The sequence below is a fragment of the Sinocyclocheilus grahami genome, unplaced genomic scaffold (genome assembly GCF_001515645.1).
Source record: "Sinocyclocheilus grahami isolate Dianchi unplaced genomic scaffold, SAMN03320097.WGS_v1.1 scaffold704.1, whole genome shotgun sequence".
Classification (NCBI taxonomy): Eukaryota; Metazoa; Chordata; class Actinopteri; order Cypriniformes; family Cyprinidae; genus Sinocyclocheilus; species Sinocyclocheilus grahami.
The window spans coordinates 420,287-433,331 of record NW_015505883.1 but is presented as its reverse complement, the minus strand read 5'-3'; the positions used below and the strand labels follow the sequence as shown (position 1 = coordinate 433,331).

The 13,045-nt window shown below is 37.2% G+C and overlaps 3 protein-coding genes across 5 annotated transcripts in view; all 3 read left to right on the top strand.

Annotated features, from left to right (window-relative positions):
- Positions 1-2,008, top strand: part of ttbk2a (tau tubulin kinase 2a) — a 26,311-nt gene extending 24,303 nt beyond the window's left edge. For both annotated transcript variants that reach the window (XM_016243919.1, XM_016243918.1), the window contains one exon: positions 838-2,008. In XM_016243919.1, the coding sequence (XP_016099405.1) occupies positions 838-1,282 (445 nt within the window). In that variant the 3' untranslated portion in view covers positions 1,283-2,008. The remainder of the gene's footprint in view (positions 1-837) is intronic.
- Positions 2,009-5,934: 3,926 nt separating this feature from the next.
- LOC107559874 (NADP-dependent oxidoreductase domain-containing protein 1) lies at positions 5,935-9,456 on the top strand. Its single transcript, XM_016243892.1, is given in 6 exon segments — positions 5,935-5,971; positions 6,250-6,427; positions 6,696-6,860; positions 8,595-8,764; positions 9,244-9,262; positions 9,366-9,456. Coding segments are annotated over 6 exon segments (660 nt in total).
- LOC107559896 (protein TMED8) lies at positions 9,372-13,039 on the top strand. 2 transcript variants are annotated; one of them, XM_016243915.1, is made up of 7 exons: positions 9,542-9,678; positions 9,950-9,999; positions 10,088-10,196; positions 10,284-10,374; positions 10,457-10,535; positions 11,518-11,808; positions 12,648-13,039. In XM_016243915.1, the coding sequence occupies exons 3-7, from the start codon at positions 10,090-10,092 to the stop codon at positions 12,863-12,865; spliced, it is 786 nt and encodes a 261-aa protein (XP_016099401.1). In that variant the 5' UTR covers positions 9,542-9,678; positions 9,950-9,999; positions 10,088-10,089; the 3' UTR covers positions 12,866-13,039. The 2 variants fall into 2 exon arrangements, with proteins under 2 accessions (XP_016099402.1, XP_016099401.1); XM_016243916.1 differs by lacking the exons at positions 9,542-9,678; positions 9,950-9,999 and adding an exon at positions 9,372-9,442.
- The last annotated feature ends 6 nt before the right edge of the window (positions 13,040-13,045 follow it).

Here is a 13,045-nt window from a genome sequence, read left to right as displayed (position 1 = left end):
CAGCCCTGCAGAGTTTTGCTTCAACCCTAATCAAACACACCTGAACAAGCTAATCAAGGTCTGAATGGTTATTAGGAAGCTACAGGCAGGTGAGTTTTAATTAGGGTTAGAGCTGAACTCTGCAGGGCTGCGGCTCTCCAGGACCGGAGTTCGCCACCGCTGTTCTAGACCATTGGTTCCCAATCCTGGTCCTGGAGAACCCCCAACACTGCACGTTTTTGATGTCTCTCTTATCTGACACACACATTTGAGGTCTTGGAGTCTTTACTAATGAGCTGATGAGTTGAATCAGGTGTGTTTGATTAGGGAGACAACTAACATGCAGTTTTGGGGTTCTTCAGGACCAGGATTGGGAACCAAATTCTTACTTACCTCCAAGAACTTTGGGCCAGCAATGCCCTGTCTACTGCCTAGCAACCATCCAGAACACCCTAGCAACCACAGAATGCCTTGGTAATGCCTAGCAATCACCCAGAATATTTTAGCAATCACTTAGCAATGCACCAATCAACCTTAAAAAAATAGTTGCCGTTACCTAGCAATGTCATAACAGATTGCCCTAGCAACTTCCTAGCAACCACCTGTCACCCAACCAGATCACCTGGAAAGTTTCTAGACATTTAATAAAATGATGGGTGCTAAGATGTTCTGAGCGGTTGGTATTGAATTGCTTAGTGGTTGCTATAGTGCTCTCGATGGTTACTAGGCAGTAGCTAAAGCCTTTTGAGTGGTCGCTACAGTATTTTTGATAATTGTAGACGTTTATCAGGCAATCTGTTATTTCTTTATCAATTGCATGCTATAGTGTAGTTTGACTTCATTTGACTTCTCCTCCAGGCTACGGCGGTACAGGATTTGTGCCGGCAGCAACAGTAACTCAGATCTGCTGACATGTCTGGCCCAGCTAATGCACGGCAGCTCGCCCCGTGGCTCTCCGCACCCCAGCTGCTCATCCCCCCAGCACATGGGCACGAGGCATGTGTTCGTCGGTCCCACCGCTGCTCAGCACCTCCACCAGCGCAGCTCTAGTGCCTCGCCCCGCAGCTCTTCCTCAATACAGCGCTCCATCAGCTCTATCCCGTACTGCCACGAGCACCGTGGTGACTGTCTGGGCCGCAGCCATTCTCCTCCCAGTTTCTCGGGCTCACCTCCTCTGCGCCGCTTTCATCCTCACACACAGGAAGGATGCTGTGGGAGACAGGCCCGCTCCGCCACTGTACACACCCAACGGGGCAAAGCTGGCATCCGTGAGGTCAGATGCTCGAGCAAGCTGGGCAGATAGTCAACCACAGGTTTCAGACACTGGCAGAAGAAGTGAATGAGTGAAAGTGGGACCTTTGGGTTTCAAAGATCCCAATTTCTACAATAGCTAAAAAAAATAGTTGATTCTCATTCCCTCGCACATCTGCAGTTTTTGCAACTCCTTTGTGTCCTCTCCATTAATAGCCTCAATTTTTAGATGCTGGCTTTTAGGAACACCAAAGTCACTTTCAGAACATGGGAGGTTATACGTGATGGTGATTGGCTGGATCTTTAGTAGTTTATAGTTTGTTTTCTTTCAAACATTCCAGAGCTTTTATGAAGATTACTGTATCATGAACTACATGAGGTTTGCATCAAGATTGGCTGTACTACAGTATTTATTATGTTATTTATTTGGGCTTTGATGCATTGCAGCCCTCTCTGAGCAGTGGCAGGTACACTGATAGATCATGCCATCATTAACCCTTTCTGTGCTTGTGCTTTGGCTACTGTCAGCACTAAGACATGGCCTGAAACACTGTACGCAAGTATGTGAACTGACATGCTGTGGTTGCATGTTGTTGCATTTGAAATCTGTGCCGAAAACAAAAACTCAGTCATTAGTGTTCTTACATGGGAAAGGTTTATTTTTAGGTCAACTAATATCATGAGCGGAGCAACAGTTAGAAGAGAACATTGCTGAGTTAGCGTTCTTAAAACGTAACGGGATAGTTCACCACAAAATGAAAATTCTTTCCTCATTTACCCACCCTCATGTTGTTCCAAAACTTTCTGTGGAACATACAAGAAAATGTCAGAAAATGGACATTTTGGAAATCAGCGGTAACCAAAACGGGTTGGTTACCAACATTCTTCAAAAGATCTTTCTCAAATGTTCTTTTGTGTTCCACGGGAAAAAAACTAAACATTAATACAGTTTTGAAACTACGTAAAGGTGAGTAAATGATGACAGAATTGTCTTAATAATTCTTGGGTGAACTATGCTATGTTCAATGGGACCATGCGCTTGTACTAGCGTAGACTGTTTCTAACATCACTGAGTTTGCAAGAGGAAGAGTTCTTCCTTTTTCAAGAATTGGTGACCACTGAAACGATCAAAAAAAAAAGTGTTTTTGCACTTTGATGTGCCTAAAGAAGTTTTGCTTTGGAATATACAGTGGTGTGAAAAACTGTATATGTACTGATTTCTTATTTTTTTGCATGTTTGTTATTAAATTCCATGTTTTTGCCATTTGTGAATAATGGCTCTCACTGTGGTTCGCTGGAGTGCCAAAGCTTTAGAAATGGCTTTATAACCTTTTCCAGACTGATAGATCTCAATTACTTTTTCTCATTTGTTTCTGAATTTCTTTGGATCTCGGCATGATGTCTAGCTTTTGAGGATCTTTTGGTCTACTTCACTTTGTCAGGCAGGTCCTATTTAAGAGATTTCTTGATTGCGAACAGGTGTGGCAGTAATCAGGCCTGGGTGTGGCTAGAGAAATTGAACTCAGGTGTGATAAACCACAGTTTTAACAGGGGGGCAAACACTTCTTCACACAGGGCCATGTAGTTTTGGATTTTGTTTTCCCTTAATAATAAAAACCTTCATTTAAAAACTGCATGTTGTGTTTACTTGTGTTATCTTTGATTAATATTTAAATTTGTTTGATGATCTGAAACATTAAAGTGTGACAAATGTGCAAAAAAATAAGAAATCAGGAAGGGGGCCAACACTTTTTCACACCACTGTACAGTATATAGGGCAGGCTCAAGCTTACAGAATCTGGAGTTACTAACTGTTTGTTAACTTTGTTTTTCTGTAGAGCCTCTGGTATCCCACAGCAATGTACCGTTTCCAGCAGAACAAAGTGTCATATAAGTCACACTTATTTTTTACTGGTTATTTGCAGGCCCTTATATAATCTATGCCTGTTATACTTAGCAGAAAACTCGACTTAAAACTGAACCATCCTTCAAGTTCTATATAGTAGATTGCATTTTTGAATATAAAATATTTTAGTTGATGTGATTTGTGCTTTCAGCTACCAATAAGAATGACATGCTCTCAGCTCCATTAAACATTTACCATTTTTAACCCGTTTTACAGATTCTCTCTGGGTGTCTTGACTTTGCATATCAAAAATCACTACTCACCTTGCATACAATCTGTCAACTTAATGTTAAAACGGAAGGTTTTAAAGTTGCGATAATTTTACTATTTCTTATTTTATGGGAAGAGTTCTGATACTGATACAGTGGCCAATATTCACGGATTAAACGTATAGTTTTATTATATGTGCCACATGATATCCAATTGAACAAATGTTAGTTTTACAAACTAAAACTTCAACGTTTTTGGGCTGCTATTTGCCATTTGTCACTCATATCAAAGTTTTACATGTTTCAGAGTTCATTAAAAAAATAACTATACATATTTTTGAAAAGCATGCATCTAATTCCCTTCAAAGGCTGGAACAATAAGTTGCACAGCCGTCTTCCCTCTCCGCCTGTAAAATGCTGTAATATAGCTTCCACTTCACATAGAAGGCCAACTCGTTGCATGAGCTACAGAAAAATAACAAAACGCTGCCATGTACAATAAACCCAGCATACAAGTTTTCATATACCTGGAGTTTGTGGCCTGATAAGTTCTGTCATCTTGTAAAGAAGGACTTCATGTTTATCATTTCCTGTCTGTCCTCTGGTTTGTGTCTTAAATATATTCTCTTAAACTCACTACCCATGGTTTAACTTTATATCAGCACTTGCAGAGAGAACATTTGCAGAGTGTACTTACTCAATCCTCAGCTGGTTAATATGCATTTATGAGTATGAGGGTGTAATCTGGTAGGTGATTTGGGATATCAGCATATGGCATCATACAAATATGAATTTTTTTCTCAATAAAAAAAACCGATATAAGCATTAGAGGAAAAAAAGGCATTAGTACCAAGATTTTTTTTCCCAATTATTATCATTATAATAGCATCGCTTTAGTCAGACAATTTACAGTTGCAATCACAGCCTTGTATTATATAGTCAGTAATCGTTATTAATGGGTCAGATTTAAGACACTTTCTGCTCAATCACCTTAAAACCATCACTGCAATAAATCCTTTGGCGAAGGAGATTACAGGCATATTTCACCATAGCAAACTTTTTATGTTCGTCAGGTCAATGTTAAATAACAAAGAAAACAGGACAGAATTTTCCAGGACACCCTGAAATGCTGTTTCATTTCAATTTCGTTGACAAACCCCTTTGCCTTGTTTAAAATAAAATCAATGTATTTAGTGATTAGTGAAATGCAATTTAGTACACTGGTTTTATCCCATCCAAAGCAGACCGTTTCATTGCTTGATGGATCTCAACCTATTTTCTCCATGCATTTTGTCTCCATATTGAACACTTAAACTGCACAGTATTATTTTGACAATGGACTGAAAGTTAATCTGTGTAGTACGATTTCTCTGCATTTCATCTCTAACAATGCAAAGGCTGAATTTCTCTATTACTGCTATATTATTAATTGTCACAAAATGACAAGCAATGATGTGACCGTATGAGAAAAGAAAATCCATTTTTACATCTGTATAATTTTTATTTATTTTTTTCTTACTGCATATTGTTGTTCACAATTTATGAAGTTAAATGTACAGTGTACAAAAGAATGTTATGGGGTGGGACATTGTACATTATTGTAATTATTTGTGTTAATTTTTATTTGTATCATAAATGCCTTGTACAGTGTTTTATTTTATTTATTTTTTTTCGTTGTTTTTTTTTTTCAGTTGGAATTATTTTGTATTTTATTTTTATAAACTTGCTATGAATAAAATTTTCATTCAGCATGCCAACAGAGGTCCCCGAACATTAAATTCTGAATTCTAAAGCGCAAATGGGGTCCTTGCGCTTTAGAATTGGGGGGAGACGTCAGGTTAGTGAGTAAATAAATTGAAATTAAATATTTTTTTAAAAATGAATTAAAATGGAAATCAAATATTAGATTAATTACACACTATTATATTCATTAAAATATTGGTAAATAAAAATATTAGTAAATAAAATTGTATGTAAAGGCTATATAAATAATTATGATATGTATCATAAATAATAATAATGTATTATTAATAATACTTTTATTCATCAAGGATGAATTAAATGGATCAAAAGTGACAGTAAAGACAATTACACTTTTCCACAAAAATCTATAAAAAAAAAATTTCTATTTATCTAAGAAAATCACCTGTCAGCTATTACCAATCATAATAGCAGCAAATCAGCATATTAGAATGATTTCTAAAGATCATGTGACACTGAAGACTGGAGTAATAATGCAGAAAATTCAGCATTGCATCACAAGAATAAATGACAGTTTAAAATATTTATTTATTTATAACTAGCTGTTTTATAACTAGTTTAAGCAGCTAGTTAATAAGTGGCGAAAATAATAAAACATAAAGAATTCCTAAAAAAGATTTGTGGGCAGCTAAGATTAATCATGTTTCATTTGACACTTTGGGTAACAAAATATATGGGCTAGATGCAACCAGATTCAGTTTTAGTTTTTAAAACAATTGCTTCTGAGTGCATTTACATCGCCGTTCAAAAGTCTCTTATGCTTGCTAAGGCTACATTTATTTGATCATACATACAGTAAAAACAGTAATATCACAGCAATCGGTTGGGATGGTCCTCAAATCCCTGTGTCAGGCTGGACATATTTGTGAGCATGTGGATCCTTGGAGGGAGGCCCGTTACTATAGAAACGTGTGTGAAGGTCCACGTGCATGTGACCACTGGTGCCCTCTTGTCATGGTAATTATGCAGTCAAGAGCAGTTTCCACTCTGATGCTTCACATATCAATAAAAATCCTCCTGAGTCTAGTGTCATTAAGATTAAAACCAGACTGTTTTACATTTTACATTGCACAACTCATATGCCATAACAGATAAATCGGGATTTTCATAAGGCCTAATCTCTTTTCTTTCATTGGCCCATAGGGAAATATTCAAATATGGGGGTTGAGTGTTACTTCCAGAACATTAGACTGGCTAAATGGGCAGACATGCTCTTCCTATGTGTCTTGCCCTCTCATCTACCTCAAGTCTGCGCAGACATTGGCTGCTATCTGCCTTCAGGCTGTCTGGTGTTCAGCTTCACCTCGGCAGTGCCACTCAAGATGAACATACTTAAGATTATTAGCCTTAGTTTTGCATTCCCACTTTTATTTATCGTGGAATTAGGAAAATGGCCTGTGCTTTGTGATCTGTTTGTTGATTGAATGTCTCAAATATTGATTATACTTCCAAATTTTAGATTTTGAGGGAGTAGTTGCAATAAGACATAAATAAATAGTGATTTATTGAACTTCATATATAGCCACAATATGTCATACTATCATTAAGTGTCAGCTTGTCATCTTCTCAAAGCTTTAATTTGTCCATTTCAGGCTTGCTGTGCTCCTTGACAACAGTTTTATTATCAAACCCCAGTTTGAGTTTGTGGCTTGTGATGATGTCAATACAATTTGGCTTCTTCACAATCGAGTGACCGCAGCTTTAAAGGATAAAGAAGTGATTTCAGCCTCAGTTCCTCTATCAGTGAATGGTGTGTGAAAATTGCAGATGTAACCTTGACCATGCATTTTTATTTCCCCTCAAAATATGTCTATATCTATCTGGCATTATTATACATAAACATAATTATTATTATTATTAACTACCATTAAAAAAATTTGGGGTCAGTAATATTTTTTAAAGGGGTCCTATTATGCTTTTTCACTTTTTCAACTTTAGTTAGTCTGTTTTCAACATTGATGATAATAAGAAATGTTTCTTGAGCAGCAAATCAGCATATTAGAAGGATCATGTGACACTGAAGACCAGAGTAATGAAAATGCTTTGCATCTCGGGAAGAAATTACATTTTAAAGTATATTCAAATAGAAAACAGTTATTTTAAATTGTAATAATCTTTCACAATATTACTGTTTTTATTGTATTTTTATTAAATAGAGACCAAATTTAAAAATCTTATCAACCCCAAACTTCTGAACAGCAGTTTAAATTACGGTGGCCGAGAAGTGCAAAGCAGATCACAATTCTGAAAACAAAATAACAAATTACAAACGCAAATGCAAGTCTAAAAAACAAAATAACAATTCAGAAAGCACAACAACAATTCCGGGTTCGATCCTGTCTTTTGACGAACTTTTTTTTTCTCCCTTTTCAAATCTCGTATTAGCAATGGATTCTATTTACACTAAGTGCAAATAGCAGTATTTTTAGCAATATGCTATTTACACTAAGTGCAAATACCTATTTACACTATGTTAAAATATCAGGATTTCTACTATCAAGTATACTACTTGTTGCAAATAGTGGCAATTATCTGCACTTCAGTATTGTAGTACATTATAAAACAGTATGCAATAATAACGTATTGAGTGTACTTAATTTTTATTGAAAAGAAATGCCTTTACGATGTGATACGAGATTTGAAAAGGGAGAAAAAAAAAGTTCTGCAAAAGGCGGGATCGAACCCGGGTCGATCGCGTCAAAAAGCCAAAGACACGCGCTTATCCATCTGCTCCACTGGAGCTGATATTTTACAACCACGTTTAACTAAATGTAAATATACACTCCGTATATTTTATTCCATAGTAAGGGCAATTCATACAATACATTTAAACTGAGCTACTTTAATACCATCTCCGAACTTTCTACCACGACTCTGCTGTTCTTCGGCTGGTTCTTCTCTGTATACGTTGATTGACAGATGTCCAGTCAGCGGTGAGTAATACCAACCAATGGCGCTGTCTCAAACTATACCTACCTCTTCCGGTTTGTCTGATTTGTCGTTGTGTTTTCTGACTTGTAAATTTGTTTTCTGAATTGTTGTTGCGCTTTCTGAATTGTTATTTTGTTTTCGAATTTGTCATTGTGTTTTCTGACTTGTTATAATGTTTTCTGATTTGTTGTTGTGCTTTCTGAATTGTTATTTTGTTTTTTAGACTTGCATTTGCGTTTGTAATTTATTATTTTGTTTTCAGAATTGTGATCTGCTTTGCACTTCTCTGCCACCGTAGTAAATGCACTAAGAAGCATTTATTAAATTTTTTTTAAACTGTACAATTGCATCTAGGCCATATGTTTTGTTTCCAAGACAAATTATTTAAAAAGTTCACTGATTAATCTTAGTTTTACGAATATCTTTTGTAGGAATTATTTTTGCAACTTTATAACTAGCTGCTTAAACATACAATAAGCGTTTTATTTCCCTTCCAAATATGTCTATATCCATCTGTCACGTGAAGTCAATATGGTTTTCGTACGGTGAGCTATAAGACTCCACTGTTTGCTGAAGGTGGCCTCTGCTGAGCTCTACAGTCTCCTCAACATGTGCACGACAGAGAAGCTGGGCTCTGGAAAGACTCTTCAGCTGCTAAACAGGCTGTTTGAGACTAAGACTTTTATCTATCACAGTTTTGTAAGTTTACCCTCACCCTGACGAGTGAGTCTAACACATCTGATCATAATTGTTCAGAATGAATTAGAGAATTGTGATCTGCTTTGCACTTCTCTGCCACCGTAGTAAATGCACTAAGAAGCATTTATTAAATTTTTTTTAAACTGTACAATTGCATCTAGGCCATATGTTTTGTTTCCAAGACAAATTATTTAAAAAGTTCACTGATTAATCTTAGTTTTACGAATATCTTTTGTAGGAATTATTTTTGCAACTTTATAACTAGCTGCTTAAACATACAATAAGCGTTTTATTTCCCTTCCAAATATGTCTATATCCATCTGTCACGTGAAGTCAATATGGTTTTCGTACGGTGAGCTATAAGCACTGTTTGCTGAAGGTGGCCTCTGCTGAGCTCTACAGTCTCCTCAACATGTGCACGACAGAGAAGCTGGGCTCTGGAAAGACTCTTCAGCTGCTAAACAGGCTGTTTGAGACTAAGACTTTTATCTATCACAGTTTTGTAAGTTCACCCTCACCCTGACGAGTGAGTCTAACACATCTGATCATAATTGTTCAGAATGAATTATGACTATTATTCAACCTTGTTTTATGATCATTTATAATAGCTTCTCTCTGTTGTTTTATAGCCTTTTTCCGTGGATCAGTTTGGTTGATGCACAAACTAAAGACACTCCACTGACTGATTTGGTGTCAGGAGATAAAGGTTTGCGAGATTGAATACCTTTCTTAAAACAGAAATAGCTTCTTCCCAAACTGCTTTTGAGTGGTCTTATGTCTCGGGACTTTTATTATGTAGTCGTATGTGTCTGGCAGCCATTCAGAAGAGACTTTACTCTCCAGAATCAGAACACGTATTTACAAATTAGCGGACTTCCTGGGCGTCGAGCGTTGTTTGTCAGGCAGCACTGTTGCTTCTACAGCATCACACGCCCGCAGCAGGTACGTGTATGTGTACATTCAATGATCAAATGATACAGTACGTGTGGGTTTAATACATACGGCGGGTTTGGTTTGAGTGCAGATGTGTTTTGTGCTCTGCTGAGATTGATGGGTTGATGGTGAATTTCACTTTAGTTACTCGACGTGCCCAAACTGATTCGTATGAGCTTCATGAGTCAGTTGTTGACGGCTGCGCACAAAATGTAGTCCAACAGCCTTATTTATATTTAATATTAGACGACAGTATGCATTGTTTCATGTCTTCTTGCAGAATTTGTGTTTCAGGTTTAAATGAGGTTCATTGAAAGACACCTGATTCAGGTAAGAGCTTTCCATCTTTACTGCATCTCTGATTAGATGGTGATGAATGTGATGATGGTTTCTATACTGCATGTGTTTGCTGCTCTAGAGATGGAGAAACTAGAGACAACAGAGCTCCAGTCCAGACTGTCATCCCTGTCTGTTTCTTCTTTCCCTGGTATAACGTCGAAAAACTGTGAAGCAAACCCTTCAAACAGGTTTGTGCAGGTTTGTCGGAGCTCACCAATGGTTATTTTAGATGTCAAAGGTATGGAAAGCTCATCCTTCCCATTTTCATTTTGAAGACTTCAAAGCACAGACCTTTCCCGGACAGTAATCCAACCGGACACCCAAACTAAAATGGACGATAACAGCGAATCTGCTCCATCTGCTGAGGTACAGTGAATCCAAGCCTGTCAGATACGTGTGAATAAGTGTGCTGTGCTTCTGTGTATGTATTTTGTGATGTTGTCAATAGGAGCCCAGCGCATCTCTGGGGAAGGCAGAGGCGGGTGACTCACAGGAGAGCAGTACTTCACCCCCCGGGGAGAAAAAAGGTTAGCAAACCCCCCTATTAGAGAGGTGAAGCTAAGCTCAGGAAACCTTCTCATCATCTTTCATCAGTGCCCCTCGAGAACAGAGCTGTCAGAACAAGAGAAGCATGTTTGTGCTTTAAAATATGGGAATCTTTCTATATATAACGTACAGAAGCTTATTCTGCTAAAACGTTTTCTTTTCACGAGTTCGAGTCACTATAGGGCAGGTCACGTGACTTTCAAAAATAGCATGCGGTGTACATTATATAGGCCAAGTTCTGTAGTATGCCGTTCAAAAGTTGTTTAATATAGCAGATATTTAGGCTCTGGTTGCATAAAGCATTATGAAAGGTGCCGTAGACGTTATTGGTATACAATACAAACTCATGACTGCTTATCAGTTTATTTCATTATTAGTGTGCCAGGTTCGCATATCACCAATAAGCTACAGTTATGCTAATTAACTTATTTTTTTTGTGTGAAAGAGTATGTATTTATTATTATTATTAATAATAATAATAGCGACACCAAGGTCATAGGGTCGATTCCCAGGGAATGCATGAACCAATAAAATGTATACCTTGAATGCAATGTATGCGGCTTTGGATAAAAAAGTCTGCCAAGTGCAATAATAATTAGTATTATTATTATTATACATTTGGCAGAAGACGCGTAATCTAAAGTGACTTACATTGCATTACTATTGGGTCATTCTGGGTCAGCTTAACCAGAGCCCCCCAGCTCAAATTTTTGATTTTGTTCAAATAAAAAAGTCTGGTGAAAGAAATGCTTAAATAAAGAACAAAGCCAAAATATTAAATGTCATCAATGTATATTTACGGAGTAATCCACTATTTTGTAGAGAGGGGTACAAATGACAAAGGAAAGTTCGCTAAGATCCAACATCTAAAAGGTCATTAAGATATCTGTATAGTTACAGGCATGAAAAACTTTAGAGAAAACTAAACGAATATCAATCTAGCAGTCACTTATCTCTTTGCAGCTCTTCCTCCGATGAAACCAGCATCCACTTGGACCTCCGTGGCTCTGAAGGAGCTGAAGACGAAGCTGTGTCAAGAGAAGGACAGCGTGGTGACGGTATATCGTGGAGACATAATGACTGTCCACGTGCCCACTGTTCCTGAGGCCAAGCACGTGTGCTGGGAGTTTGCCACAGATGGCTATGACATTGGTTTTGGGGTTTACTTCGACTGGTCACCAGTCACTAGCCGAGCCATTACTGTCCACATTAGTGAATCCAGCGACGATGAGGATGAAGAAGATGACCTGGAAGGTGAGGGAGTACTTCCTGTCCTGTTCCCTGCTTTTGTTCAGACGATCTGGTTGGAGTTCCACACAGTTGGCCTGTGAATTGTAATTAACAAGTTAGTAAACTGGGGGACTCTCAAGAAACCAGTCAAGATTTTGTCCAGGTCATATTTTACCTCAAATCCAAATAATGAAATTAAAATGTTACATTTTCAATGAAGAAAAAGCCTATTTTAAGATCTTTTAGGATGTTTTTTTATAGTGTGACAATTATAATGCCACATCAGCATCCTCTCCCCAATTTTCATTACCGTAAATAAAAAGACTCATTATTTGATATTATTATTATTATTATATGAGACAAATGTATATATTTATAAATTATATACACTATTTTTCAAAAGTTTAGAGTTTCAAGAAATTTAAAATTTATTTAAAAAAAAACAAGGATGCAGTGATCAAAAGTCACAGTAAAGAATTTTACATTGTTACAGAAAATGTTATAAATAAGTGCGATGGATGGATGGATGGATAGATAGATAGATGGATTCATCATATCACTTTAATGTGAAGCACTATTAAGATAAATACAAAAAATAATAATAAAAATAAAGATGATAAAAAAATAAAAACTGAATTTCCAGGCAATGAGAATTTGGGAGGTGTGGGGAAATGTGCTAATTTTTAATGGAAATAATGTCACGACATAAAAAAATGGTGTGTATGTATATATATATATATATTACTGGTTCAATGTCATATTAAATGTTGTGAAACTTTTTAGTTTTTATACAAAGCTTAAAATAAGTAGATGCATATAAGGAATACTTTCAGTGATGTTTGGACAATTGCTTTGTCTAACAGTCCCTGGGGTTCCTGGAGATGTTGAGAAGGGCTCTAAATCAGTTGCCAACTCGAACTTGGGAGAAATCCTGCCTGTGTACCGTCAGGACAGTCATCTGGCGGTTCAGAGCGGGAGCCACGAGTTTCCAGGAGAAGGTACATACCAGCTGAAGTTCGACAACTCGTACTCGCTGTGGCGGAATAAGACTCTGTACTACAGAGTGTACTACAGTGCCTGAGGAATCGAGTGCATATTTCAAAACAAAGGTTTCAGTGATACTATTTTTGATCGTATGTGTTCAATTACTGTCTAATTCTTGCTTTTGTTGATTTGTGCTTTTCGTTTTATCCAAGCCCTCTCATAGATCAAAAAATGACCTCTCTCGCTCTCTCTCTCGCTCTCTCTCTCTCTCTCGCTC

Coding starts and splice junctions, on each gene's coding strand:
- LOC107559896 (XM_016243916.1), top strand. CDS start 10,090: ATGGAGAAACTAGAGACAACAGAGCTCCAGTCCAGACTGTCATCCCTG. Junction 10,197..10,283: donor GAAGCAAACCCTTCAAACAG/GTTTGTGCAGGT, acceptor TTCATTTTGAAG/ACTTCAAAGCACAGACCTTT. Junction 10,536..11,517: donor ACCCCCCGGGGAGAAAAAAG/GTTAGCAAACCC, acceptor ATCTCTTTGCAG/CTCTTCCTCCGATGAAACCA.